Below are 13,402 nucleotides of genomic sequence, written 5' to 3'. Positions count from 1 at the left end.
GAAATATGTAAATTTAGTAGTAGAATAATGGATGTTTATGTAAATCGTTCTATAAAATTTGTCATTAAACAGTGCCACTGTCTAATAGTAACTATTGGTTTGATAATAAATCACGATTCCAACTTTCTTTACTTGTATTTGTTTGGTTGTTAAAACATAAACACTTAACTGGTTAAATACGATAAATTAGATTTTCCATAAAACAAAGACGTTGAATGAAAAAAATAAATTGTAACGCGTTTGTTGTGAAATCTTACTTTTAGTTTTTATTAAAACATTATATATAGAAATTTTATGATTTGTGCCAATGGTATCCAAATCGAATGCAATTTTCACTATCATAAGTGAATATTTGAACCTCACAACTCTTGTATGAAATTTAAAACCTATACAAAAAGAATGAAACACCCACCAAAAAAGCTCACATATTAAATTCTCACCTTAAACGTTCAAGTACAAACTCAAATCTACTAAAACAGATAGTTCAACAAACTGAACAAAAAGGGTCAAAATTTTAACTAGAAACAAGAACCAAACATAACCCTAATTTATAATCTCCCTTACCAGCCAATCAAGACTAGGGTATGCAAAATACAGAACAAGAAAAGAAGGAACAGCAAACAGAATTGTAATCAGAATATACACAGCCAAGATGATCGCACTTGCAGGAATCGCATAAAGCACAATAAGCAGAAATATAAACACCAATGGAAACTTAGCTGTCAAGTGAACAAAAAAGATCAGTGACTTACGGATCGAAGACTGCAATCTTTCAGAGTTTGAATGGGTCCCACTAGCATCTTGATTATTATGATCAGACTCACGCGTACACGGGCCCACGGCGGAGCTCCCGCGGGTAGCCGCCCAACCACGGTTCCATGACCAGGCGGCTACTGGCGGCAGGTGGTGGTCCGGGCAGGAGGAATGCGACTTGATTCTGTCACCATTCATGCTTTCAACCATCCATAAAAGGAAGTAGTTCTTTCTAGGAAACTTTAGGTTTCCTTTGTAAACGAGGCGAAAAGATAGAAGATTGCACCATGGGCAAGATATGAAGAATGGGAGTTGAATTGGGAGAGTTGGGAGTTTGACAACAGCCCATTGGAGGCCAAGAACACAGTTTTTACAGAGGGTGTGACCACACCATAAAACGTAGGGTATGTTTTCTACAATGTTGAAGGATTCCCAACAAATTGGGCACTCGAAACCTTCTTCTCCACTGTTGGTTATGGAGATATCATCATCTGAGCAGTCGGATGAGGGATGATGGGGTCTTGAAGGATTGTTTTTAAGTCCAGAGCTACCAGCAATGGTGTTTGAAGCAAATCCCCACATATTGTTGGATCTTCAGTTTTGTTATCAGATGGTAACATCCATGTCTGCAAAAATGAAGCACAAAATAATCAGTGGTACATAAAAAGTCAAATTTCAATACTTGTAACTGTTTTTAATCTTAACAAGACGGAAGAAAAAACACATTGCATGAACGATTAAAGCAGCGATATTAGCGATCGATCACATCCAGGCTACAAAACATTCATGAAATGTATAACCACAGTAAAAACATATGAAAAAAAAGCCTTACTAATTCTCATGTTAAAAACTAATAAGAACCCTAATTTGGTCACATTTACGCAATCAGAGTGAATGAATGCCGAGAAAATAGTATAATCGAATCAATTGAATCAACATATACATTTTGTTTACCTAATAATCATAATAAGATGAACGCCGGAAGCAGAGAACCATTTCCACACAACAGTCTGTCCGTCTCTTTTCCTCTGGTTGTGTTTCTAAAAGGGTGAGATTTAGAGAGAGAAGAACATCGGCAAAAGGATGTCACGGTAACCAGTTTGCGACCACATGCTTCCAAGTGTGAGGATCAGAATGATCCGGTCATTCGCCGGTTCACCGTTGTTATGTTACACTACGCCGAATGCTTCATTTTGGGCTGGGCTTACAGAAAGAGCCCACAAACAATACTTCTCTTAAATATTAAGGTTACCGAAGACTATAAGGCTACATAAAAACTTTCTTTTAAAAGATATGCCTAATATTTTTCCATCATCATTTCATAAAGGAAATACAATTATATATATATATATATATATATATATATATATATATATATATATATATATATATATATATATATATATATATATATATATATATATATATATATATATATATATAATTGTATTTCCTTTATGAAATGATGATGGAAAAATATTACACACAACAAAATGGAGTTTTGTCACTAGCGCAACAGTCAATGCAATCTTCAATCCACATACATGTGCATGCCTCATTTGGAGTGGAAGTTTTGTTATTAATTCTTTTTCATTGCCAACCATTTTAACTGGTTTATCAACTTCAATTCTAAACATTGTAATAACACACAAAATATAATTATTGTGCATGTGTGGTTCATTCATGTATATAGTGATTATGTTTTGAAATCCTTAAGTGATGTATAAGTGTTTGTTATTGAGAGGATTTTTACAAATGTTACTACATAGCTATAGTGAACAAGTCCTATCATACCTTCGATTTTCAACAAATCGATTAAGTGCTTAACGAGTAATTCAGTAGTAAACTTACATAAAACGACTGAAATTTGGCATTTTATTATCTTTAATTAAATCAACCACAGACTACAAACAAGCACTCATCATGAGTCGATCTGCAATGATAAACAAATTCAAAAGTACACTTCTAAAATAGAAAACCAAAGTTACATTGTCTTCCTTCCGAGCTTACCCAAAACATTTATCACCACTAAGAACAACACCTAATCTACAGCCCCAAAAAACACAACTTACATCAACCAAAGAACTCCTAACAAGGTTTAGTTCTTCGATTCTTTGCTCAATAAGTACTTTTTAAGAACATCCATAACTGACCCAAAATCAGCCTTCACATTCACAGGTGGATTAGCTAAGCTGCAAGCCATTTCTGGAATGGCTTTGGAATGGTAATCGATCTTGGATTGAGTAAACTTTAGCCCATGTGCAGTGCTCACCACAACTGTCCTATCAGTAGGACGAATCACACCACTGTTTCTAAGTTTGTCCAAAGCAGTTAAAGCAACACCAGTATGTGGGCAGATGAACATCCCAGTTGAATCAGCTTGAGCCATGGCATCCATCAGTTCTTCTTCAGTAGCTTCTTCAACAATCCCATTTGAGTTTTGGAGGGCATAAACAGCACGATCTATTGAAACAGGATCACCGATCTGGATAGCAGAAGCGAAAGTAGTTTTTGCTTTCACTGGACTAAAATCAGTCCATCCGGATTTATAATGGAGGTAAAGAGGATTTGCGTTTGCAGCTTGAGCACAAACAAGCCTTGGAATCCTGTCGACTAATCCCAATTCTTTACACATTTGAAATCCTTTGTAGAAAGCATAGATGTTACCCAAATTCCCACCGGGAACAATCACCCAATCAGGTACTTCCCAATCGAATTGTTGTAAGATTTCAATCGCGGCTGTTTTCTGCCCTTCTATCCTCAAACTGTTTAACGAATTAGCCAAATAAATCGGTAGTTCAGAAGTTACTTCTCTGACTAATTGCATGCAACCATCGAAATCGGTATCGAGACTCAACACGAACGCTCCATTTGCAATGGGCTGAACTAATTGCGCCATTGAGATCTTATTAGCGGGCAAGAAAACGATACTTGGAATACCTGCAGATGCACAGTAAGCGGATAGCGCAGCAGAAGTGTCGCCGGTGGATGCACAGCCGACTCCGACCACCGGACGATTCATTTTACGCAGCCTATTCACTTGGCTAACCAAAACAGTCATACCTAAATCTTTGAAACTACCTGTATGGCTAATACCACAGTGTTTTACCCACAAATCGTTCATACCCAGATGCTGTTTGCCATAACGCTCAGCCCAAAACATATTAGAGTTACCTTCAAACGCGCTGACGATATCATCGGAATCAATCTCCGGTAACACCCATTCTTTCTTCGACCACACACCTGACCCATATGGCCAGTTTGTTTTCCCGATTCGTCCATCAAAAAGGTTTTTCCAGTAATTTCCATCAAATTCCTTTAGGGCTTCCATATCATGTTGGACATCGAGTAGGCCACCGGAGCGGGATCGGTAAACAATCTCATCAAGCGAGTAGGATTCCGTGCACCCAGGATCGGCGTTGAATGGGACGTATTTGGCAGAGAAGTTATTCGGTTCGGTGGAGCAGCGGCGGTGTGCTTCTTGACGGATGTTTTCATCTGCAGGGCGGCGATGGGATTTGATGACTGGCGTTGTGTCGACTGATTTGTCCGAAGATGAGATTGTAGCCTTGATTGTAATGAATCTAGGGCTCTTGTTGATGGTCCTGGGGTTTCGTTGTTGGGGAGAGGAGAAGAAAGGTGAAGATCGGAGAAGAGAGGAGGCCGCCATTGGAGGAGGTGGAGATTAGGGAACAGTGAAAGTGTGCGGCGAGTTGGTTGTTTTAGGGCGTGGACTGTAAATTTATTTAAGATATGTGGGCTGTTGAGTGAGTTGAAAAGTCCAAATTTGCAGCCTTTGTAGGAAAAAAAATTCAATGTGTTGATATTTTATAAATCAAGTCGATCGAAAATTTCATTTTTTTAAAATCAATCTAACTAATAATGTTATTAAGTTTTAGTTATTTTTAATATTTGGTGCATATGTGAGGAATTTCTGAAAATCTCTAGAGTTTGTTTTGTAAAAGAACTTCAACCTACGGTGTTTAAAATATTATGAAGAGACTTCCATTTAATTTTATTTGTAGTTTAAAAAAAAAAAACTAGATCTAAATGTTGACCAATGGTTTTTAATTTTGAATATGATTAAAAAAAAATAAACAAAGAATAATGATTACATATCTATTTCATTAATATTTTCAAATCTAAAGATTAAAGTTGGTTTTTCCGTTATCTCAAAACTCTCTCTCGAGTACTATAACAATAGACTCACAAATGTCATAATTTTGTATTTTTAATTTGTTTCTCATCACATGTTTATATAAATGGAGGTATACTTGAATATTAGATTATGTTAGGAATTTAAGAAATCTTGAATCCATTTCAGAAACTCAATAATATAAATATGATAAGTGTTTATCTTCTTTTATAGATAAAATCGGTTCATAAAAATAGTTTAAATAACTTATTGATAATAAATCGGTTAGTAAAATTGATCATTAGAGTTTAATTTTCGTTTAAGACAGATAAAATTAAAAATAATTTAAGAATAATTAGATTTCCTATTAAAAAATATAAATTATTGTATTTTGTACATTATAAAAACAATTTAGATTTATTTACGTTGCCATAAAGAATATGCGTTAAAACTATAGGGTCTTATTCAAATTTATTGAAAATTTAATTGTGATTGGGATGGATGTAGACCTGACAATGGAGCGGGTTTTGACCTTGATTCTCTCCAAACTTGTGCAAAGTTAATGGGTTTGGATCATATTTTATGATTCGTTTACCTGTTAACGACCCATACTTGTTAACCATTTTATTAAAATAGCCGGATATGGATCACTATCGATACGATATATGTATGACCCGTCTCATCTAAAATTTTAAAATATAAATTCATTATTTATAAGTTATACATTTATCAATCATCGATACAATGTTTAGTACAAGACTCGAGGAGTTTGATTGTTCCCCTTCTACTTTCCAATTCCTAATGGTCGAATTCTAGTCGACTCCCAATGCAAATAACTATGTGAAATCATACAAGTTTGCAATAGTAGACATTTGTTTTGTTTTGAAAATGTTATTTATTAAGCTGTAATTGAAGTTTATTTTGGAATGAATGTTGTCTAATTTTACTTTTTAGTGATTCATGTTATATATGTTGTAATGCATAATTATAACTAAATCGTAATATTATAAATGGATCAGGTAAAAGGGTTGAAAATTCGTTGATCCGATGGATAAGCGTATGAGTTTAATTATTCAAAACCCTACGGGTTACGGGTCGGGTTTGGATCAACATTTGAAACTTGCTTAATGAATTTGGATCAAGGCCGACCCGTTCCAAACTCGTTCCATTGTCAGGTCTAGATGAATGTAGTTCGAGGGATGATATGAGGGTTTTTTTAGTCTAATCTACTTGTAAATTATTCTTTAATTTCAAATTCAATTGTAATCGAGATGAATGTAGATATGAGTTGTTTTTTTATTTTTTTATCGGTAATTCAAATCTAATTCTAAATAATTATTTAAATTCATTTATGTTTTAACCCTCTATCTCGAAGAGAGAGAACAACACCTGATATAAGTGGTCTAGAACCTCTTTGGTGGATGATATGAGGAGTTGGTGGGATTGAGTTTGAGGTTTTTTTTTATCAAAATTAAAAAAGATAAATTAATAAATAAATAAATAAATAAAATCATCATAAAAAGCACATATTTCGAATTTGTCATGATTTTCAACATGAACCTTCTTTATAGAATTTTGCATCTTTACTATGCATTTGCGGTGGACGTAAGTTGGATATGGAAATACCAGTAGCTGCTTGAGGAAGATGCCTAAGGCTTTATGGTATACTCATAACAATCATCTTCGTGGTCTATGTGGCTACGAACAAAAAATGTGAACACCACCCCATACTCTTAGTGGTGGCTGGTGGTGGAAAAATTTGTGGTCAAATGTGGTGGGGTAACGGACAACAACATCCAATAAATTTTTTTTTTCTCTCTATCTCTCTCTACCTCTCTCTACATTTTAATTATTTAAAAAATATATTTTTTTTAATTTAAAAATAAAAAAATAAGAAGAATATAGTGGTGGGTATCCCATAAATTTAATGATTGAATGTGGTGATGATGTGTCACCCACCACTATAGTGGTTAGTAGTAAATATAACCGGTTGCATATCTCAAAGACCACTACATGCGAAAATTAATTTGCATTCTTTAAAGATGAATGTTTGATTTGCTTTTTTTTTTTCTTAATAAAAAGTTACTTGGTTACGATGAAACAGTGACTTCTTGATTTTGTGGCTTTTATTTTTTTATGTTTATTTTGTATATTTAGACCACAAAATCATATATGGTTATCTCCTCAACCGTACCATCATGACTATTAGTAGACGCTTTATGTATTAAATATAAAAGAAATGGAAATTTTCAAAAAACTCTTAAAATTTTAGTTTAATTTATGAAAAAAATTCAAAGTAATTTTTGTTTACAGAAAAGCACAGAATACCGGCTAAAACTTTGGAAAAACCCTTTTTGGCAGGTTTCGTAGATTTAGCCTGTCTTTTTTCTTTAGTTTGCTCAAAATATTAGAACTTTTCTAAAAATTACCCGACAACCAAAATATTAAGACTTTTTTGAAAATTACTATGAAATTAATGGATATTATTATTAACAAATCATTTATAAACATAAAAACTATTTTTTATTATAAACAAATGAAATACATTTGTTGCTAATTTCTAGGAATAGAATGATCGACTATGTACTTCTCTATTGTTTGTTGACCACTTTAAAGTCTCTATGTTCTTCCTATGTATCGTTGTGGGTGTCATAATGAGAAGTACTTTGTTAGGCGTGACTAGTACAAGAGTTGATAATATTTATTAATACATCTCTCCATCATATCCACAACAATGTATACGAAGAACGTAGAGAGTTTGAGTGGTCAAGAAGCAATATAGGAGTACTTAGACCACCAATTTATTTCTAGAAATTAGCAACAAATGTATTTCCTTTTTTTATAATAAAATTATTTTTTATGTTTATAAATGATTTGTTAATAATAATATCCATTAATTTTATGGTAATTTTTAGAAAAGTCTTAATATTCTGGTTATCAAATAATTTTTGGAAAAATCCCAACATTTTGAGCAAACTAACGAAAAATGACAAAATACCGGCAAAATCTGCAAAACCGGCAGAAAAGGGTTTTTTCGGAGTTTTAATTGGTATTCTGTGCTTTTCTGTAAACAAATTTTAGTTTGAGACTTTTTCATAAATGTCACAACTAGAAATTTTGTGTCTTGTAATCACAATACTTAAGTAAAATGTTGAATCAAAAACTTAAGAGCATGTGTGATACCTATTATTATGACATCAAAAACTTCAATCAAATACATCATACAAATACTACAAATAGTCATCAAGCAATTGGAAATCCTAGAAGTTCTTGTTAGGTCCATTTTGGACTAGGACTTCCTTATTGGACTCAATGGACCAATAAGCTTCAAATTTGACTATCATGGGCTTAGAACCCTTATATGGGCTCTAATTGGACCCACATTAATTTATTTCAATATTATGGGCCATATTGGGCCTAGAATGAAATAAATTAAGAGTGTTGAACCATGATTAACCTAAACTAGCCCAACAAAGTGTTAAAATCATATTATTATTTTTTTTGGTCAACCTCATCAAACCTAACTCTAAATATTGGGCTTAGGGGCATTAAAGCCCAAAACTCTTTTTTCTTCCCAAAATTTCGGCCCAAGACAAGCCCAAGAGGAGGAGTTGACTATTACCATGCCACCTCATTTTTATCTTTGGGTTCTCCATGCAACATGTCCCATATTTCCATGTATGTATCACTTCATGTTTCTCTCTCTCTCTCTCTCTCTCTCTCTCCTTTTTTTGGCCGTGAGCAACACACACACACACATTTTTCATCACTTTCATCTAGCAACACTCTCCAAAAACCCCTCCACTTTCTTCACTAAATTTCGAAGATTCAAGAGCTTCACAAGGAGAATCCTTCACTAAAATCATTAGCTAGGTAAGTTAATGCTTGGATCCATACTTTAGACTTCTTCTTGTATTCAAATTCCTCTTCTTAACTCATGAGAAATCATGAACTTGTGTCTTAGAAACACCTCAAGGCCGAGATCTTCATCAAGAGGTGCTAGGGCCAAAAATCACCAAACTTTCTTCCATCTTTTCTTCAAAAACCGAAACTACACCCTAAGGTGAGCTTCATACTCCCTATTTTTCTGTTTTATAAGTTTTGGGGGGGGGGGGGAATACAAGCAAAATGTGTAGATCTATATGTTGGATTAGTGTCTAAGTCCATAACTATTTTGGTATGTACTTGACCCGATGGTGCATGGTCCTTTTGGGTTGCCTTCACCAAAGCAACTTGATTGGAGAAATAAATAAAGAGAGAGAGGTTATTATGATTTATTAATATGTTATAAGAATAATATATTAAAGGATAAATCATATTTGTTTAATTAATATTGGTCAATAATTAATTAAGAATTAATTTTGTGATCAAGTGTAATTAATTAAACTAGAGGGGCTGAATTGTAATTATGTGATAGTTACAAAATAAGGTAAGGATTATCTTATATATATAGTGAACGAATTTGAGGTGTAAATCCCTTAGAATTCGACTAGGATAAAGATTTCTAGGACTTATCTTATGGTTGCTTGGTGGACAAGCAACTAGATAAGGATAAGGACTAAAACCCTAATCTTTACACCTATATAAACCCCCTAGGGCTTAGGAATTCGAAAAACCCTTTCCAAGAGGTCCTAAGGACGAATTCTAACCTCCCTCCTCTCTCTTTATACCTTCTCCACTTGCTTATTGTAAGCCATTAGAGGAGTGACACTTGTGACTCTCAGCTTTCCAAGGTCAATTCAAGGAGGAATTGGATTGTTATTGCTATATAACAATCAAGGTATGTTCTTAAACCTAATTACATGTGAATTCCGATTTCCATATGCTAGAATTAGGGTTCAAAGTCTTAGATTCAAAGTATGTACAATAGAGAAACCTAGATCCAAGCTTTAGGGTTTGTATGAGCACATAGGATGTCTTATGACCTAAACCCAACACTATATGTATTTGTATGCCTTGTATGATTTCTATGCTTATATGTGTGTTTTTGTGTGATTATGATGTTGGATCTAGTCATAAGCCCCTAAAAATCAAGATATACTTTATGTTAAATGATACTAGCATCAATTATATTTCTACATACAAAGTATTTCAAGGAAAATAGCTAAGTGGCTTAATAACATCCTCTTTGGGCTAAAAACTCATTTTTTGGACACAAAATGTTAAAAAATAAAGTTAAAGGGCCCAAAATGACATATTACGTATTCTGATGGATGAGAAGAGTCAAAACAGTTTCAATGAAGTATTTTCTGGAAATATACTCTTTTGGAGGGTTAAAAATATAAATTTCAAGCTTAATGGGCTAAAAATGTCCTTTTTGGCCCAATAGGGCCCAATATGCGAAATTTTCTGTTTTGAAGGGCCAAAACTGTATTTTTCTGCAAAACAGTGGACTACTAGTGTCCCAAGTCCTTTTCTAAGGTTAAAACTGCTTCTCATAATTAAAAAGGACCAAAGTTGCAAAGATTTTCCAATTTGGGCCAAAAGTGTAAAATTGCGAAAAAGGAAGGTTTTAACCGAGAAAACTGTATTTTCAGGGACTAAAACTGTTTTCAACTAAAAATGTGCTGAAAAATATCAATTCCAATAAGTTTTGATGTTAAAATACCAAGAAAAATAGTTTAAGGACTAAACCGGAAATTTATTTATGCAAAGGGTTGAAAAAGTAAATTTACAAAATAAAGAGGGGCTGAAAACAGAAAAATTTCAATGCTAATTCGATACATCCGTTGTGATCAAATATTGGCACCGCGACTACCGACGAAATACAATACACAACAATACCAAAATCGTTGTTAAACGAATTGATTCGGTCTCGAATCAATAACAACCCGAAACTACTAACACGACGATAACTCGATTCATACAAGTAACATTGGGAATTCAATACACACGTGAGAGTGCACAGACGTCTACGCACCATCTTTGGGCCCCAAAGTGTAAAATCTTGTTTGTTGGGCCTAACTAGCCCAATGACTTGATCTTTAGGCCCGAAGACTTCAACCTTACGAGTTGTTGGGTCTTACATGATCCAACACAACGTAAAAGGACTTTCAATGGCTTTTATACTATTGGTCCCCAAGGGTCCTTTGGTACTGCTAGTAAAGTCGGTTATTCTAATGCGAGTCGGGTCAAGGGCCCTTCGCACTCTTTTTATCCCCAACCGACTAACGGAGTTATCGAGGTCTTCGTGCCCTCTTTCTCTTCGGATGTGGGACTACAAGAAGTCAGGGCGGTTGGATTACGTGAATAGTACGGACGACGCCTACGGGATCGTTAGTATAGTTGTAAACTGGTCGTTTGCGTAACGCGTGTTTATAGCAATTCACCATGCGCAATAATCCGACGTCGCCTGGAATCAATGACTTCACATGCCGCGATAGTACAACAACTACATGGAATTCAAAGTGTTAGGAAAACATCGGGTTTTCCTAGGGTTTTTCAATGCATACGATTTCGAAATGTATACAAGTTTAATGAACAATTTTTACAACTACAGAAACAAACAAGCATACTTATGGATCTTCACAAACTTTTTCATAAACTCTTTTCAGAAAATATCGGATTTTCTGGTAGTTTTTCAAAGCAATACAAAACGTTGTTTTTCAAATACCGCTTATGAACTCACCAACATTTCATATGTTGACGTTTTTCAAAATACTTGTATTCTCAGGTAACAAGTAAACCGAAGGAAAAATGTACTCAGTGATGGCTTGCAGTTTGTTTATCTATGAACCGAACAATTTTTTTTTTTTTGGGAATGTAATGCTAAGACAATGTACTCAGTGTAAACTTTATCAGTTGTACTATATTAATGCATGGTGACGAATGATGTTATGTTTCATATATATTCAATGTTATGGTATTCAATGAAGTCACGACAGCCCCCTCAAGTTTTGGAATTTAAATTTTGATTAAATAGTTTAATTTTGATGTATATTTAAATTCGAAAACCTAATGTGTTGAAATGTTTCAAAACTTGCCCTCAAGTTTTGGAATTTAAAAGTTGATTAAAAGTTTAATTAGGAATGTTAAATTCTAAAACTCTAGTATAGTTTTGAAAAAGTTCAAATCACACCCTTATGGTTTTATTAATTAATTAAGGTGTATAATTAAAAGAGGTTTAATAAATCCATAAAAGTTTAGGTTTACAATTTAATTGAATTAAAAGCATAATTGTTAAATTAGACCACCTAGTATTTTAAAAGTATAAAATACACCCTATATTATATATAACATTAAAAGTCTAACATTATATATATGTATGAGTAAAAGTCAGTCTTACCGTTAGTAGGTCTCATTCACGAAGCTAGTCTATAAGGGGTGTTTAAGGAAATTGCCTATAAAATGGCGATTGAATGGGTATCCACTCTTACCCACCGCACTCTTGACTAGTGGAGGGTCGTTAGCCGAACGGGTAGGATAGGACGAAACCTTCCATTATAAGTATAATAAAGTATATAAAAGTAACTAAATGTTTTCATAAAATTCTCAATCTTAGTTACTTAGGCAAAAATGAATTGATGCAATTCCATGAAATTACACTTTGTGCCCTTGCGAAGACGTTAGTGGAGCGTGTGTGGTTTACCGGCACACTAAATGGTTCTAAGCAAATGTAGCAAAGGGTGACTCAATGTTTGTCATAGTTCGGTGGAGCGTGTGTGGTTTACCGGCACATCGAATAGGTGACTGTAACATGTGAGTGCACCATGTAAGTTTGCATGGTTATTCACACCCGCTTTGTGATCGTCGGCATCCCAGTCACAAACAAGAGGGGCATATCGAGATTTAAACATGCCATTGAAAGTTCAATGAATCTCAAAGGATCTAGGAGTTTTCATAGGTTTAAAACTTAAATTTCTTTTTCGTTTTTCGTGGTGGAAATTAGTGAATCGTCATTCACTTACCTTCAAATATTCTGCAATTAGGGTTACGACATCCCTCTCCCGAGCCCTACCGGTCATGGTGAGACGATTACAGGACACCGGCGATCTTGCTCAGGGCACTGCTGATCAGGTACGCCAGCTGTGGACTAGGGTCGAGCGTGCGGAACAGGAGACACGTGACGTCCTTCGGGAGTTTCACATGAGGCAGGTAAGGTGGGAGTCTCGACTTCAGGACGCTGAACGATTGGTGGCCCGTCTTCAGGGAGCATCCACATCCTCGGCACCACCTCCGGACGCAGCTCATCGCGGTTAGGGATAGACTTATCTTAGTAGGTCATTAGGAATTATGCTATGTACCCCGACTCTATGTTTAAGTGACTACACTACTCATAGAGCCGTTATGCTGTCGAACTGGTGTCACTCATGTATGCTCTTACGAGCAAAATTTTCTTGTATCAAATGCGGATAATATTAATAAACTTTTATGTGCTTTGTTATGATATTACAAATTGCTATGTGTTGAGAAGTTATGATTGTATGCCCAATGGTAGTAGTGTCTAAGTTCGTACCATGCACCTAGTTAGTAGGATCACAACCTCACAGAAACCACATACACTCAACATCTTTC

The 13,402-nt window shown here is 34.7% G+C and overlaps 2 protein-coding genes across 2 annotated transcripts; both read right to left on the bottom strand.

The window, feature by feature from the left end:
- Positions 1-400: 400 nt before the first annotated feature.
- Positions 401-1,901, bottom strand: LOC111883277 (uncharacterized). The gene is made up of 2 exons (XM_023879615.3): positions 1,708-1,901; positions 401-1,379 (listed from the first exon to the last, which is right to left on the bottom strand). The coding sequence occupies exon 2, from the start codon at positions 1,333-1,335 to the stop codon at positions 544-546; it is 792 nt and encodes a 263-aa protein (XP_023735383.1). The 5' UTR covers positions 1,336-1,379; positions 1,708-1,901; the 3' UTR covers positions 401-543.
- A 706-nt stretch (positions 1,902-2,607) lies between these two features.
- Positions 2,608-4,525, bottom strand: LOC111883282 (threonine synthase, chloroplastic). Its single transcript, XM_023879619.3, has one exon. It carries the CDS (start codon positions 4,421-4,423, stop codon positions 2,852-2,854), a length of 1,572 nt encoding a protein of 523 aa, XP_023735387.1. The 5' UTR covers positions 4,424-4,525; the 3' UTR covers positions 2,608-2,851.
- Positions 4,526-13,402: the final 8,877 nt, after the last annotated feature.

This window comes from Lactuca sativa, chromosome 5 (genome assembly GCF_002870075.4).
Source record: "Lactuca sativa cultivar Salinas chromosome 5, Lsat_Salinas_v11, whole genome shotgun sequence".
In the NCBI taxonomy this organism is placed as follows: domain Eukaryota; kingdom Viridiplantae; phylum Streptophyta; class Magnoliopsida; order Asterales; family Asteraceae; genus Lactuca; species Lactuca sativa.
The sequence above is the reverse complement of the archived record's forward strand: the minus strand, read 5'-3'. Positions and strand labels throughout refer to the sequence as shown.

What these genes read in the sequence shown, in the direction of transcription:
- LOC111883277 (XM_023879615.3), bottom strand. Translation starts at nt 1,335, where the DNA reads ATGTGGGGATTTGCTTCAAACACCATTGCTGGTAGCTCTGGACTTAAA.
- LOC111883282 (XM_023879619.3), bottom strand. Translation starts at nt 4,423, where the DNA reads ATGGCGGCCTCCTCTCTTCTCCGATCTTCACCTTTCTTCTCCTCTCCC.